This window comes from Rhamphochromis sp. 'chilingali' (genome assembly GCF_963969265.1).
Source record: "Rhamphochromis sp. 'chilingali' genome assembly, contig: SCAFFOLD_139, whole genome shotgun sequence".
NCBI lineage: Eukaryota > Metazoa > Chordata > Actinopteri > Cichliformes > Cichlidae > Rhamphochromis > Rhamphochromis sp. 'chilingali'.
In genome coordinates, this window is record NW_027667101.1 from 1 (window position 1) to 16,230 (window position 16,230).

Consider the following 16,230-nt stretch of genomic DNA (forward strand, 5'->3'; position numbering starts at 1 on the left):
GATAGCTAGTAGAGTACTTTTTTAAACAGAAAAAGACGATGTTTCCTGTATGTATTTTATTAAACAACACTTATGTACAAATTTCATCACGGACATTTAAAATAGTACATCTCAATATAGTGTAAATGGCTTTGGGTGCATCTAGTACAAATATCCAACTCCACTATGACACTGTAAATATTCACACAACAACAAGTAACCACACTTGTGAAAATCAAGCATTTTTTTTTTATTCAAATCTTTCTTGATTACTCATATAACTCATCCATTAAGTTTTACATTTCATCGTGATTTCTGTAAAGACTGTCTGAATGCAGAACATCTGTACAGTGAAGCTTCAAACCCTCCAGACTCAAAGTACAATCATGCAGATCCCTGAGACGTTTACACCTTACCTACTTTGGTAGCCAGTTCTGGGTCAGAGGTAAGGTAGCACAGTCAGTGTGTATGCTTTGCTGCTTTTATCACACTGTCTCTTGCCAGTGAGTTTCCTACCCAAGGATTACAAAAGAGCCTCCATCATCCAGGTCCTCTTCTGGTCATAAGCAGTCCTTGCACAATGCCACCTGGCCGTTGCGAAAATCCCTGCAGGGGCAAAGGCGTCGGTATTTGGCACTGGAGCCGGCACAGCTGAACAGCAAGGGGTCCTGCTGCAGGCTGCATTCAGCATGCTCTGCTGAGAAAGCAGGAAAGAGGTGGTTCTTCTCAGACTCCACTCCTTCACATTGAAAGTCCAGCCTGGGAACAAAGACAAAGGATGAGGACACAGTTTACAGTGTGTGTGTGTGTGTGTGCGTGTATATATATATATATATATATATATATATATATATATATATATATATATATATATATATATATATATATATATATATATTTATTTTAGGGGTGCAACGATACACAAAATTCATGGTTCGGTTCGATACTTTGGTGTCACGGTTCGATATTTTTTCGATACAAAAAAAATGTTCATGCCTTTTTAATTTGTCATTTATTAAAATTATAAATATATATTTTAACTCAAAAGTACAGTTTTTAAATTTAACCCTAACCCTTGTGCGTGTTTTTAATTTTGACAGCGAATGCGCACCTGCGGACCACTTATGTGCAGCCCTGGTTATATAGCTCGTCATATTGCAGCCACAGAAATTATTTTGTCCATGAAACCATAAAGCTGCACTTTCTTTTTGCCTTATAGTCTGATTTGTCATAACTTCTCCGTTTTGTGGTAAGCTTTTCTTTGGCTGTCACTTCTTCACCCTGACCTGTCTTATTTGGCTCAGCAGAACTAAAATATATATCTGTCTGTGAAGGTTCTCAGTCATCCAGGTCATCATAGTCAAATATAAATCCTGCTGCTTTTACACACGGACTCACATAAGCTCAGCGATTCTCTGCGCGATCAACCTCTCACATGTTTAAGCTGCGGGAGATTTCACTTGTCATGTTTGCATAGTAAGCTAACGATTAATAAGACGATGTCAGAGGAATTGGTGCACAAATTATCATCACTCACAGATCAGTGCTGTCGCTCTCTATACACAGTTCGCACGATTGCAAAGTGAAAGCAAAAAAACAAGCGCAAATTCAAACGCGATTTCAATATGTCACATATTGACAGTGGCTCACCGATGCCAATGACATAATTACCCAGCTACATTTCTGAAAGAATGCAAAAGCATTGACATATATTTTTCCTACAATAGCCCGACGGGCAGGGAAGAGATAGATTTTGGTAGCCCGACTGAAAAAATCGCTAGCCCCAGGACGTCAGGCTAGCGATATTGCAAGCCCTGTATCTGATTGAGGAATCACTCATCTTTGGAAAAGAGAGTTTATTACAGAGAAATGTCTCTTTCCAAAATAAAAGCTATACTATCCGCTTCTTCTGGGTTATATTCTCAGCAGCATAAGGAGAATCATGTGCTAACAGCTGTCTAAATGACTCGGCTAAAGTTAGTAGCATGCTTGTTGTTTTTGTCTTTGCACTAGGATGATGTCGGCGTAAATGTGCAGTCATATTTGTTGTGTTCCCACTAGTGCTTTCAGGTTAATCTCGTTGAAATGACCTTAACACCACAACATGGCAAATCTCCGTTAACGAGCTACCGCCGATCGCCCCGTGCATGGGGCTAGACTGCGCTGACACACTAGTTCCCACCCATGTAATTGAGCATTGCATGGCACATCCAACATACTGTTTTACTTTAGTCCGTGACTCGCTTACCTTCAGGGTCATACGTCACATGAAAACCAAAATAATTCCAAACGCCAGATCTGAATGAGGGTGGGGGAGGTGCCCTGCGCTCTTCCTTCTGACTATGCTGTCTGTGTGGAGCGCTCAGTGGATCTGCGCTCGACAGTGCAGCCTAGGCGGAGTAGTCGAACGCAGATTCACTGAGCGCTCCACACAGACAGCATCGTCAGAAGGAAAGTTGATAAAATAAATTACAAATGTTGTATTGTTCGATACATACGCGTACCGAACCGAAAGCACTGTATCGAACGGTTCAATATCGATACGAATATCGTTGCACCCCTAATATACATACATACATACATACACATATACACTGCACTGTGAACCACTGCGCTAATGACACTTCTTAAAGTTTGTGTGTCCTGCAAAAATCCGAGAAAGAGCAATACTTGTAATCCTGGAACAGGTTTCCGTGGAAATGTTCTGTGGACAGGTGACAAAACTTCTCAAAAAAGGCACAGCACAGTGTTAACACCTACTGTGGAACATGATGACCAAAACCCACTTTCGTGTCATATGAAGACAAGAAAGTGGGTAAAAATGAAGAAATTGAAGTAGGAATGCTGACCTTAAAGCAAAATCTGATAATTGTAGGGTAGCTGTGGCTCAGGATGCAGATCAATCCCTGGCTGCTCCAGTCTGCATCCTTGAATAAAATAGTAAACTTGGGCAAGATACTGAACCCCGAAGCTGCTTCCAGTGTGTTCATCAGATTGTGGATGCTAGGTAGTTAGCACTTAGACTTAGAAAAAAGTGTTTGTGTGAATAGGTGATCGACAGATGTTGTATAAAGTGCTTTGAGTGCCCAAGTAGGCCAGTAAATTGCTACACCTGAGAAATATTAAGAGTTTTGTTGGAGGAACGGTTCAAATTCCCAAAGCATTGACGTGCATTCTGAAAGCAGATAGTGTGAAACACCTGATGAAGCTGCAGATGGAGGAGGCTCAACATAGTACTAGACTCATGAGTTCAGTTACTTTTACCAGCATGTATTGTGAACGATTACTCAGGACGCTCAATAAAGAAATGAAACCATCTCAAAACAAACTACGTGTGAAGATCTGACCTCATTTTATGAGCAATGACTCTCTTTCTTCATGACAATTTATATATAAAAACCCACTAATAAAACCCTTTAATGTGTTTACTACGGCTGTTGTTCAGAATGGCAGGAAAACAACAGAGGAAAGGGTGATCCAGTTGTTTCATCAGTACTTTGTACTACTGTATAATACTGAAACTAGAAGTGCAAATGAGGCGTGGTGCTGCGCTGATGGAATGCAATCAAATAATTATTTGTAGAATGAGCTCAGTGAGATGGACTTTTAAGATGTTACAGTTTGCAAAAAAACAATGAAAATAAAAAACTGCACTAGATGTTTCAGATGAGTGCACATCACAGCTGAAGTTTCCTTTTTAGAATAAATTTACATCACATTCACATTTAAACATGAACTATGGAACTTGTAACCTTTATTTTAGTGATGCCAGCAGGATCCCTCAAATGTTTTTTTGTAAATTAACTTGTCTTATTAACCTAAAAAACACTCAGATGCTGAGAATTTTTTTTTTTCTGAGCTAGGACAGGCACGCAAGAGATGTGCACGCAAAAATGATTCATCATTCAACAAATTCAGGAAAAAAGGACTTACGCGCTGAAAGTCTCCCTAATGTTAATGAAACGATACAAGGCGGGTTCGCAGATTAGTCCTGCAGTCTGGCATGCCTTCACACACGACTCGCTCTCGAGTGAAGCCACGACACGGAGTGCAGTGAGAGGAGGCCAGGATGAGAAGGAGCTGGCGTTGGAGGCCCAGGTTAGGATTCTGGAGTTGGGTAGGAGGTTGAAAGGACTGGGAGCACTGCCCAACCAAGTCTGAGATGAGTTTACGGGAGGAAACGGAGCTTCAGGAGAACAAAAGTCCTGCAGGTGGAAAGAAAAAGTAAAATATACAACAAAAACTAAACTCTGATTTAAAAAAAAAAGTACATTATGTTTAGCAACACGTTAAATGCTACTAAAATAATAAAGGAGCTGTTAAACACAAAGAGTTGCTTATCAAAAGTGGGAAGTCCTTGTCATCCTATATGGAAATAACATGGATGTAGTCATGGCACCCAGTAGTAAATAGGATTTGGAGGCAGAATTAGGGCTCTGGTGAGAGGCTGACTAGACCCCTCCCCACCTTGCTGGGGCTATTCATAAAACCCAGGTAATAACATTTCTCTGACATATCCCTCTGGCCTCCAGTCCCGTTTATTAAATAGACTCCCAGTTCCCGTAGGCAATAACCAGACTTCCAATCTCTCAATCTCTGCTGCACTTCCACTCCTAAAAACAGACTACATTCCTGATTGCATACTCACGCGCGCACACGCATATGCAGTGTTCATCAGCAAAATAAGAAAGTGTGAAAGGGGCGAGATGAGGAGACGGAGGGCTTGAAACTATATTAAATCTTCAGTAATTCTTTTTAGACATTCTTCATTCCATCAGTGACGCCATGTTCAAGAAGCCAGTTAGAGAGGATCTGAGCTTTGAGATATGGCGCCAACATGAACTGGTTTCAAGCTGGAAGCAGCCATTAGAAGGTGGATCTACTGTGGTCATAAAGGGATGGACAGTTAGCAATAATACCCAGGTATGCTGTGGAATTTAAATGATGCTTAGTTGTTACTAAGGGGGCCAAAGTGTGCTAAGAAAATATCACCCACGCCATTACTCCACCAGCAGCAGCCTGAACCACTGACGTAAAGCAGGATGGAGCCATTCTTTCATGTTGTTTACACCAAATTCTGACCTTAACCTTCGAATGTTGCAGCAAAAATCAAAACCCATCAGTGCAGGCAACGTTTTGTATTTTCTGTTTTCCAATTTTGTAGCCCATCTGCTTCAAGCTTTGACATGCTGTGCATTCTGCATACCTTGACTATAAAAAGCAATTATTTGAGTTACTGTGGCCTTGTTATCAGCTTGAAGCAGGCTGGCCATTCTCTTCTGACCTCTGGCATCGATGAGGTATTTTCACTGCATTTAACTGCTGCTCACTGGATATTTTCTCTTTTTCAGACCATTCTCTGTAAAGCCAAGAGATGCTGTGAAGAAAAATCCCAGCAGATCTGCAGTTTCTGAAACAGTCAGACCAGCCTTTCTGGCTCAACAACTATGCTACGTTCAAACTCACTTAAATCACCTTCCTTCCCTATTCTGATGCTCGCTTTGAACTTCAGCAGGTTATCCCGGCCACATCTACATGCCTTAATGTACTGAGTTGCTGCCATGTGATTGGCTGATGAGATAGTTGCAATAACAAGCAACTGGAATAACCAAGTAACCGGCAAGTGTGTGTGTGTGTTTGCGCCCTGCTGTGTCATCACACGGACACCATTTTTAGAAGAAAAAAAAAATAGTGAGCTGCCATCAAACTTTATTGTATGAGGGTCAGAGAGGAGTTAGAGCTCTGCTAGAGCAAACAGAGGCGAGGGGTATTCATAGTGGGAGATAACGAGTGTGACGGTTTTGGTCAGAAAGTAGAAAAATGAGGCTAAAGGATGTGTGGAACTTGAGGAGTTAGAAGTAAAATTGGAAAAGAGGAAAGAAAAGGTTTAAGAAAGTGGCAGAAAGAACAGGGAGGAGAGCCTGATTGGAAGTCTGCCCTTGTACACGCCAGGCGGCTAGTCACAGTCTCAGTCAGTCACGGCATGTTGAGAGAGAGAGAGAGAGAGAGAGAGAGAGAGAGAGAGAGAGAGAGAGAGAGAGAGAGAGAGAGAGAGAGAGAGAGAGAGAGAGAGAGAGAGAGAGAGAGAGAGAGAGAGAGAGAGAGAGAGTGTGTGTGTGTGTGTGTGTGTGTGTGTGTGTGTGTGTGTGTGTGTGTGTGTGTGTGTGTGTACACATTATTGTGTGTGTATTATTTCTGACAGCGGGGGAAGAGAGGGTGTCAGAGCAGAACAGAGGCTAACACATTTCCTTAACCTGCCACTGCCAGACAATATACCAACCATCAAAACATCACAGATCTCATTGAGGACAACAACATCTGTAAACATTCTGCAGATAAGAGTGTGTGTGTGTGTGTGTGTGTGTGTGTGTGTGTGTGTGTGTGTGTGTTAATATTTCAGATGATTTTCTTCTTTAAAATAACTTGAAAGTAGCAGTAATACCAAGAAAGAGATACGGTTAAACACATGGTGATTGTTCATTTCTCATTTTGATGTGTGCAAATGTTAGAAATCAAGGACATTGCATATAAGCCGAAAAAACACCCCCAAAAAACAAAAACAAAAAAACTGTGCCCATCTGTTGAGCTTGCAGCCGGTGGCAGGAAAAAGGGATTTAATTGCTGACCCAGTCAGTCTAGCAGAGGGATAAATATTGTGGACAAACAACTGAAAACTTCAGAAAGGGAACGCCTTTAAAAGTAAGGTCAGTATGTGAATTCAGAAATAAAAGCTTGAATAAGACTTGTCAAAGGTCATGTTAGGATATTCCCCAAACACTGTTTTCACTCATTCAAACACAGGATCACATGAATGCACCATCAACACATGTTTCACCAGAACATTGCAACCATCAAGATAAGCAAGGACAAAGAAGCTTTCTACCACACATTTGAGAAGCATTAAAACAAGAAAATAAATACTTAAAATAGGATACAGATTATTGCCTTATATAGACATACAGGGAGTGCAGAATTATTAGGCAAATTAGTATTTTGTCCACATCATCCTCTTCAGGCATGTTGTCTTACTCCAAGCTGTATAGGCTCGAAAGCCTACTACCAATTAAGCATATTAGGTGATGTGCATCTCTGTAATGAGAAGGGGTGTGGTCTAATGACATCAACACCCTATATCAGGTGTGCATAATTATTAGGCAACGTCCTTTCCTTTGGCAAAATGGGTCAAAAGAAGGACTTGACAGGCTCAGAAAAGTCAAAAATAGTGAGATATCTTGCAGAGGGATGCAGCAGTCTCAAAATTGCAAAGCTTCTGAAGCGTGATCATCGAACAATCAAGCGTTTCATTCAAAATAGTCAACAGGGTCGCAAGAAGCGTGTGGAAAAACCAAGGAGCAAAATAACTGTCCATGAACTGAGAAAAGTCAAGTGTGCAGCTGCCAAGATGCCACTTGCCACCAGTTTGGCCATATTTCAGAGCTGCAACATCACTGGAGTGCCCAAAAGCACAAGGTGTGCAATACTCAGAGACATGGCCAAGGTAAGAAAGGCTGAAAGACGACCACCACTGAACAAGACACACAAGCTGAAACGTCAAGACTGGGCCAAGAAATATCTCAAGACTGGTTTTTCTAAGGTTTTATGGACTGATGAAATGAGAGTGAGTCTTGATGGGCCAGATGGATGGGCCCGTGGCTGGATTGGTAAAGGGCAGAGAGCTCCAGTCCGACTCAGACGCCAGCAAGGTGGAGGTGGAGTACTGGTTTGGGCTGGTATCATCAAAGATGAGCTTGTGGGGCCTTTTCGGGTTGAGGATGGAGTCAAGCTCAACTCCCAGTCCTGCTGCCAGTTTCTGGAAGACACCTTCTTCAAGCAGTGGTACAGGAAGAAGTCTGCATCCTTCAAGAAAAACATGATTTTCATGCAGGACAATGCTCCATCACACGCGTCCAAGTACTCCACAGCGTGGCTGGCAAGAAAGGGTATAAAAGAAGAAAAACTAATGACATGGCCACCTTGTTCACCTGATCTGAACCCCATTGAGAACCTGTGGTCCATCATCAAATGTGAGATTTACAAGGAGGGGAAACAGTACACCTCTCTGAACAGTGTCTGGGAGGCTGTGGTTGCTGCTGCACGCAATGTTGATGGTGAACAGATCAAAACACTGACAGAATCCATGGATGGCAGGCTTTTGAGTGTCCTTGCAAAGAAAGGTGGCTATATTGGTCGCTGATTTGTTTTTGTTTTGTTTTTGAATGTCAGAAATGTATATTTGTGAATGTGGAGATGTTATATTGGTTTCACTGGTAAAAATAAATAATTGAAATGGGTATATATTTGTTTTTTGTTAAGTTGCCTAATAATTATGCACAGTAATAGTCACCTGCACACACAGATACGTCTCCATCGCTCTAGAGTCAAGTGGTGGCGTGCTTTACACCACTGCATCAAACACTTTGCACTGTGCTTGATGATGTAAGGCTTAGATGCAGCTGCTCAGCCATGGAAATCCATTCCATGAAGCTCTCTACACATTGTTATTGAGCTAATCTGAAGGCCACATGAAGTTTGGAGGTCTGCAGTGACTGACTCTGCAGAAGTTGTCCACCTCTGTGCATTTTATAAACCTATGACCATGGAAGTGATTGCAACACCTGAATTTGGTGATGTAGATGGGAGACTGAATACTTTTAGCAGTATAGTGTATACATCTCTTCAAATAGATTGAATTAATAACTAAAATACTTGAAAAAAATTAAAATATAATGAAAATAAAATGCACTGGCTCAGGAACAAAGATTTAAAATGCAACAGCGAGCTCGCTCCTCTGAAACAGCTGGAGCTTCACATGAGAGCCAATTAATTCCTTTCTTCTGTCAAGGGGATCGACCCAATGAGCAGAATTGAATAAACGCATCCTTTCTGTTCTTAACCTTGTGTTTAAATGTTACGCTTCTTTTCCCCAGCCATAATCCACTCTAGGACTGAATTTACCTCTATTAAGACACTTTGAAAGGTGGACATGAAAACTATTAAGCAGAACTCTTGCATGCTGTCTCACTTACTGCTGGTATTTTTAATAAGCTAGAACATATCAGTCCATCTGACCTTTATCAAGTATGCAGGCAATACTCCTGCATTCTTATATATTAGTATATACACACATAGTCAGATTAGTCCTCTGAGGCAACACTGCACACATGTGTGCCTTTAGTTTGTCAGTAGTGTCAACAGACTGAGTGAATGTGATAATAATTATTGTGACATCCATATAAATTCAGGGCAAACAAACAATGACTGAATAAAACTGTTTGATACATCAAAACACTGCATTAGCAGCCATATTTGATTTATAATAGATATAAAAACAGGTCTTAATCTATTAAAATATCTAATAAGTAGCATTAACTAATGAATGGATTAAATGTATTCAGAAGCATTATTCAATAGTTTCTACTATGGCATCATACAGTGCATAATATTAATAACTACTGAAACTGACTTTACAAAACATCAGTTTACAGCCCAAAACAAAGCGCTTATTATTCAGTGTTACATCCTCTGTCTTTTTTTACATTTGAATCATAAAGAAAATATAATATTACAGCGTATTCCCCTGAGTGACACTGGGCTTCTTGTCTTTTCATGTGACTGTCTCTATACCCTTAGTTGGTGTTAAAACAAGTTCAATACCAAAACATTAAGGGAGGTCTCGCAAAAATTAGAAGTTTTATGTTCACTTATTCCATGTTTCAGTTTTTTTATGGTTTCACTGATGTATCATCAACACAACCTGATCAAGAGGATGTGCAGTTGATCACACTTTTAACTGACTGACTGTATATTAGCAATAGGCACAGTTCCCACATAACTAATTTCCATTTTCAAGAGGAATTAAGAGAGTTTGGTCAACTAGATGTCAAGTTGTTTTGTTTTTTTCCCTCTGAACACAGTCATTATGGATCAAATGGTCTCTTAGGCTTCACTCACATTTATACATAAATGTGGAAAAAAGGTGCTTACTAACTAGTCTAAAGCTGTGTAATTACCATGTTATGTGTTTTGTGTTTAATTTGCATAAAACATAATCCTTAAAAGATTCATATTTTCCTTTTCCCCTGAATGCTTTCACTCAGTGCCCTAACTTTCTAAAGACTTTTCTGGTTGCAAGATATCCAAATGGTCGTGATAAGCTATAGAAACTTACAACAAATGTGAAAATCAGCAAAACCCCAAAACTTTTGATTGATCATGTTCAATATTTATCATCAGTATAATAGCCTTGGGGGACATGACTACCTAGGTTGGCTGAACAACTGGCCAAGGTCAAAGTTGATCTTGGAAAAAACATTTCAAGAAACCATACAGAGTAATATATCAAAGGAAAGTGTTTGGAAAGAGCTGTAAACAATATAGTTTTTCAATAGGACGCCCTATGATGCTACAATGACACTGCAAAGTCTTGAGTTTTCAGAGCTTATGGAAGCCAATTACAGCCAATTTTGCTCCAATCATAAGGATAAAGATAATAAAATTCACTAATTAGTATGTAATGCTTCAAGGTCATAGGTCAAAGGTCAGAGTCACATGAATTAGAGAATGTTAAAAAAAAAAAACAGGCTGACGTCAGTATGTTATAATAAAAACATTATAAAACATCAGAGTTTCAGTATAGCCCTTGCACTACAGGGCGGTGTTGCATTCCCTGAGTGCTCTTTTAAGTATAACAGTAATAAATTACTGCCTGTGTCTGTTATAAACATCAGTTCCATGAGAGCCATAAGGTTTGAGCCAGACACATAACAATGAATCTTGTGGTTCAAGCCCACATCTATTCACAAAAAACGCAAACTGCTGGGAGGCGTCACGTGCACCATTAAATCATTCCTCTTAGATTTATTAAGCTTTGTGCCAGCACGTTTCACGATTCAAATGTTGAGCGACCCACCTGGTTCTGAATGTAAGCGTGGAGTCTTTCGAGCATTCCCTCACAGGTGTACTCGTACGGCAGGAACGGCTCCACCTGCAGACACACGTGCGTGCACAGATGAGCAAACAGTGGACAAGAGCATGCGCGCATGGCCGCAAAGCCAAGTCGTAGTAATTACAGGACCCCGAGCATCTGATAGTTAATCACAGTTGACACATTCATTAGCGTAATTGTGAAAGGCCTATATCACGGCACGAGCCTCGCATTAAAATCAACGACCTAATACATCACAGGTGACAGCTTTGAAAATTGATTTCATTAATTTTCGTGATGACTACATCAATATGTCAAACAATGGATTAAACCGACATCGGACCACAGGTCACGCGGCACTGAGACGGCTGTTTTGGTGACTTCTGGATACTTTGGGTGCAGTTAATAGTGTTGCCATAAAGACCTGTCAATCACTGTCAGATTGTTTTCTTAAGGCACAACATGCAAAAAAGCTCAAAAGAGAACACTGATCAATAGCTTTCCCTTCTTTCTCATATTTGATGCAGGCAGGGTCATAGGGAACTGATGGGAATAATGACTGTAGGTTGGAATCTTTGGAGACGGTGTTTATATCAATAACAGCATTTTTGAGGCTGACTGTGGATTGAACACATGACTAATTATAAAATATATCGGGACAGAACAGATTCTGCCGGTATCCCCGGTGTAGAAACCTCTCAGAATGTCTCCCTGTGGTATCTGAAGTGAGATCTCACTGTTTACCATCAGGCCACTAAAGCACTCAGGCTTAAATTGATAAATGGCTCCTTTTAGCGTTGTGTTCCTTTTAGCGCTCTCTTATTACTTTATTTCATCTGAGTTTAATGAAATGTATCTGGCACTTCATCAGCTATTCCACAATGCAATTTGCCTTTTGGGCATCTTTACATAATAGAATCCGAGTCGGACCAAAAAAAAAAAAAAGTTTCATAAAGTGTGATTTGAATTCAAACTCAGGAAACATTCTTTATGTGACTCCACATTTAATATACCTAAACTGACTGAAGCGGTTGGTCACAAAAAATGGGAGCAACATTCATCATTTCACACCATTAAAAGTGACATAAAATGATGGCTTATCTGTGAGGCAAGTTATGCTGGTAGTTGGTACAGACAGGACAAAAAACACACAAAGACATTTGAGTATTTCTTAATTTCCACAAGGCACAGTACTATTAAAGTAACATTAAAGCTTAGCCAGCAGCTTTTTAAGCTATCTAAATCCATAACATGAGCTGCAGGAATATGAACAGACCCCTAAAAAGCATTAAGCACTGAGCTGCCTGTGAATAAGCGTAAGTAAACTCACAATATGTAATCTACACAACCAGATGAGCCACACTAAATGCCATCTACACATGTAGCGTGCCTAATTTTACACTCAGACTCATCTCACTGAGCTTAAACTCTGCACGAACCGAAGAGTTATCCAAGTAATTGTATTACAAGGAAATGCTTTTACAAACACAGTAACTAATTATAATTTAAGATGAACTGAAAAGGGAAATTCAGTTCATCTCCTAGTGCACCTCTGCACTCTGACTGCTTTCTTTAAAATCCTATTTTAGCCACTTGTACATGTGTGTCTGCAGTTTTACCATCTATATCAAACTTTCACAGGGTGCAAAAACTAAATTGTATGTCAAACTGACCTGACACTGCTAACAGGAGCCACAATTACAGCCATGACTGGGAGACCAAACAACGGTTTTCACTGAAAGAGCGCACAGCAGCACATCAGGTCAAGAGCTCCCTGCTTATTTATTCATTTATTTTTCTGACATTAATAGGGTAGCGCACCGTGGCTTTTTCACACTGTAAATGAACATGTCTAATTTAGCATCTCGAGCTGTGCGAGAATACGAGCTCTCAGCTGAAAACAATTAGACTGTATTGTGTTTGAGCCACTGAGCAGCTCCTCACAGCAGAATAAAAATCCAGGAGGCTTTGGACACACCAACACAATCAACGCTCCTTAACCTCCCTACTCACCAAACCTAGACTATGTGACTGTCCCTTACTGCTTCAGCAAAAGAATAAAAATAGGATGGCAACCTCTTTGTGGCTGAGAATGGCCCAGAGAGTTGCTGTCAGAGTCACTTTCAATCACAAGGTGATTGCATGACTTATCTGGTGGGAGGGAACCTGTCTCCAAATATGCCAATGCCTATTGCTATCAGGCAAAAGTTTGCAAATACTTGCCAATGAGCTCAACTTCTCTGCGATCCATCGCTTTGCAGTAGGCGACTCGACTTGACTGGTTGTCAGCTGGTTGTATTCTGTTTTTTTTTTCTTATATGAATGTGTTGTTACTGAGCATCTCTATAGTTTTAATCCAGTTAAATCGCCATCCTGGAAGAACTATCTCAGTTTAGGAATTTCAGAATATCCGTTTTAGATCTATGACGCTCTATCTGCATCTCTATCTCTATGTGAATTTCCGTGTATATAGCTGGAAACAGACTTTTTATTTTTCCCAGTTTATCCCAGTTAGTCACCATGGTGCCATTATTGCAAGTAACTGACCACATTCGGTTGCAGACTGATCACAGACTGATAGCACACTGACCTTGTAGTTTTATCACAGTCTTGATGTCTAGAAGCGTTTGAAGAAGGCAGCTGACTGCGAGTGGTCTCAACAATTTCAAAGGCATCGAGATCGCAAGTTTATTGCACAAAAATTCAATATTTTTAGCTGTTCAACCACTCTTTTCCCTAGCGTGACGGTTGCATTATGTAAAACTAAATTGAAGTTGGAGGTTCAGTCAAATGTGCATCTTGGATCCACAATTCTATAAATAAGAAACCCTACACGACTGTTTGTATAATAAATATGAAGCTACCACCCCGTTGTTAATTAAGCTTAGCAAAAAGACTCAAACAGGTTTCTTTTTGCTAATGTGAACAAAGGGACCTGTTGCCAGGCAACCAGTGGGGGATGTTACTGCTTCCTATCAAGGAATAGTCCGACACTGTTGAAAAATAGCAATTTTTGGCTTTTGTGTGCATAATAACAAACAAGATGTGATGTCTTAATAAGTAAACTTTTGAGGTGTTAGTAGGCAGATTTTGTGACAGAGCCAAGCTGCTTTTCAGTCTTCACGCTTGGCTGTTGGCACTAACTTCATATGCATTATAAGGACATGAAAACCGCATCAGCGTTCCAAAACTGATTCAAGTATATTACCCAAAATACCACACTTTTAAAAAAAGTTATGAAACACATTTTGGAGTTCTCTTAAAGTGTTTTGTTTGATGGGTTAGTAAACAGATTTTTTTTTTTTTAACTTCCATTTCAACCCGTGTCTTATTAAATATGTAGAGGGTAAAAAAACAACAACAACAAAACAAACAAAATCCATCCGCTTATCCTTGTCAGGGTCGTGGGGGGCGCTGGAGCCTATCCAGCTGTCTCAGAGCGAGAGGCATGGTACACTCTGGACAGGTCGCCTCTGCACAGAAAGACCCCGGCCTGATGGTGGAATTGAACTCAGAACTTTCTCGCTGTGAGGTAATAGTGCTAACCATGATGCCACCGTGTTGCAAACAAAAAACTAAAACTGTTTTCTTCTGCTCTTTCTGCTTTTAAATTTTTAACTGAAACTCCCTCATCTTATGTGATTAGTGTTGTTTTTTTGTCCCCCTAGGACTTAAAGCATTTACCAATACCAAAACTGGTACTTTATTTTGTCTCTATCAGCAGGCAACACAAGGTCTGCTTAACACACCTGACAGGTAGAGGCACACATGAGTCTTGGAACTGCGAGATGCTTGGCAGTAGCTCTGTGTTGTTCTGGTGACAGATTGAGCACAGTGCGATTGATTAATAAGATCTGCTGTGGACAATGTGTACTGCCGGTGGGGCTAGCCTCTGGAACGCTGCCACGTAAACTCAGGTGTGGGCACAGTTTACCTACTGAGCCGCTCAATATCTCAAGCAATTAGGAGTGTGGAGAGCAAAGCGGGAGCCAGCTAAGCATTTTGCTGTAACGTCGGATGCCATGATTAAGAGCTCTATTAAACTCAGAGGGCTTCAAAAGCGGGTCAAACCCCACTGTGAAGTGTGCAAGAGTAAATTATACTTTCACCTCAGTATGCTAGTATGCAGCAGTGAGTAGCATGGTGGACTACAATATAAGAAGACCATTATTTTGTTGAATGAGTGCTGTTAAGATTGGATGGCAAACACACACACATCCACAAAAAAATGAACGCACATTGATCCTCATGATTTCACGGATGGTTGCGTCAAACTCCTCGGAGTTATTGAAGTCAATAGTGATGACATGCGGTCTGCCAATGTACTGCTCCGCGTAGGGATGCTGAGAGGATACCTGAGGGAGGCACAAGTGGAATATATTAATAATCTTTCCGGCAATAAACACGGCTAAGATCAGACAGCATAACTGTCTTCTGTATATTTTTAAAAAGTCAAACATTGTGAGTTTCTACCTCCCTCGATGTGGGCTTCCCTCTGAAGAACTCGTGATTGAGAGAGCTGTGAGGAGGGTTAAACTTTGGCTGCAGGAAGATGCAGCCGTTGGCTATTGCCTCCAAAGGGGCGGGACCTTCGTACGGGAAGCCAAATCCGATGAATAACTAGTGCGGAATACAACAAAGATCAGCAGATTGTGAGTGTTTACACAGAGCTGCTCACACCCTGATCAGATCAATCCCTTTTCCAACTCTACAAAAGCAGGAAGTTTTCGCCAGTCCACTGGGATACAGAAACTGTGCGCAAACATTGACGCTTTTTCAGAGCTCAGACGTGTCGATATTGCAAGCGCACCTTGGCCTTTCTGAGGAGCTGCTGAAGTTCCTGCTGAGGCAGCAGGCCGTGATTCTTGACGAAGGCGGGCACCTCTGGGGGACGCTGTGCCTCGTAGTACACAGTCCCGTGGATCTCCATGTGGCGGTGCAGGATTGCCAGAAATTTTTCCTTACCCTTGAACACAAACAAGAGGGAAGCAAAATGAAGCGCTTAAAGACAAGAAATGAAAAATGAATGTATGAATTATGAATTTGACTGTGCAAACACTAAAAAAAGGTGGGTGAACTGCATTTGCATTTAAATTAGCGGTTTTTTCCCCACAGTACTTCAAATCCATTTTATTGAGTTTTAACTAAGCCTTGTTATCGGCACACGTTGCAGCTGGTTATAAGATTACCTGTAACCATTTTGAGTATTTAGAAACTTTGTATAATTGTGGGGTTTTTTTGTTGTTGTTTTTTTTTTTGTTTAAATGTTCAGTACATACATCCTCTGCTAAGGTGTTATGCCTAAATACTTTGCACACCTTAAATCA

At 40.7% G+C, this 16,230-nt stretch overlaps 1 protein-coding gene across 1 annotated transcript in view; it reads right to left on the reverse strand.

Moving 5' to 3' along the window:
• Nucleotides 1-50: 50 nt before the first annotated feature.
• The window catches only part of LOC308391443 (alpha-1,6-mannosylglycoprotein 6-beta-N-acetylglucosaminyltransferase B-like), a gene marked incomplete at its 5' end in the record, with an annotated part of 36,460 nt that continues 20,280 nt past the window's right edge, over nt 51-16,230 (reverse strand). The window contains 6 exons of the mRNA XM_080908006.1: nt 51-738; nt 3,913-4,184; nt 10,889-10,963; nt 15,142-15,258; nt 15,377-15,523; nt 15,714-15,869. Of these exons, the coding sequence (XP_080764132.1) occupies nt 540-738; nt 3,913-4,184; nt 10,889-10,963; nt 15,142-15,258; nt 15,377-15,523; nt 15,714-15,869 (966 nt within the window). The remainder of the gene's footprint in view (nt 739-3,912; nt 4,185-10,888; nt 10,964-15,141; nt 15,259-15,376; nt 15,524-15,713; nt 15,870-16,230) is intronic.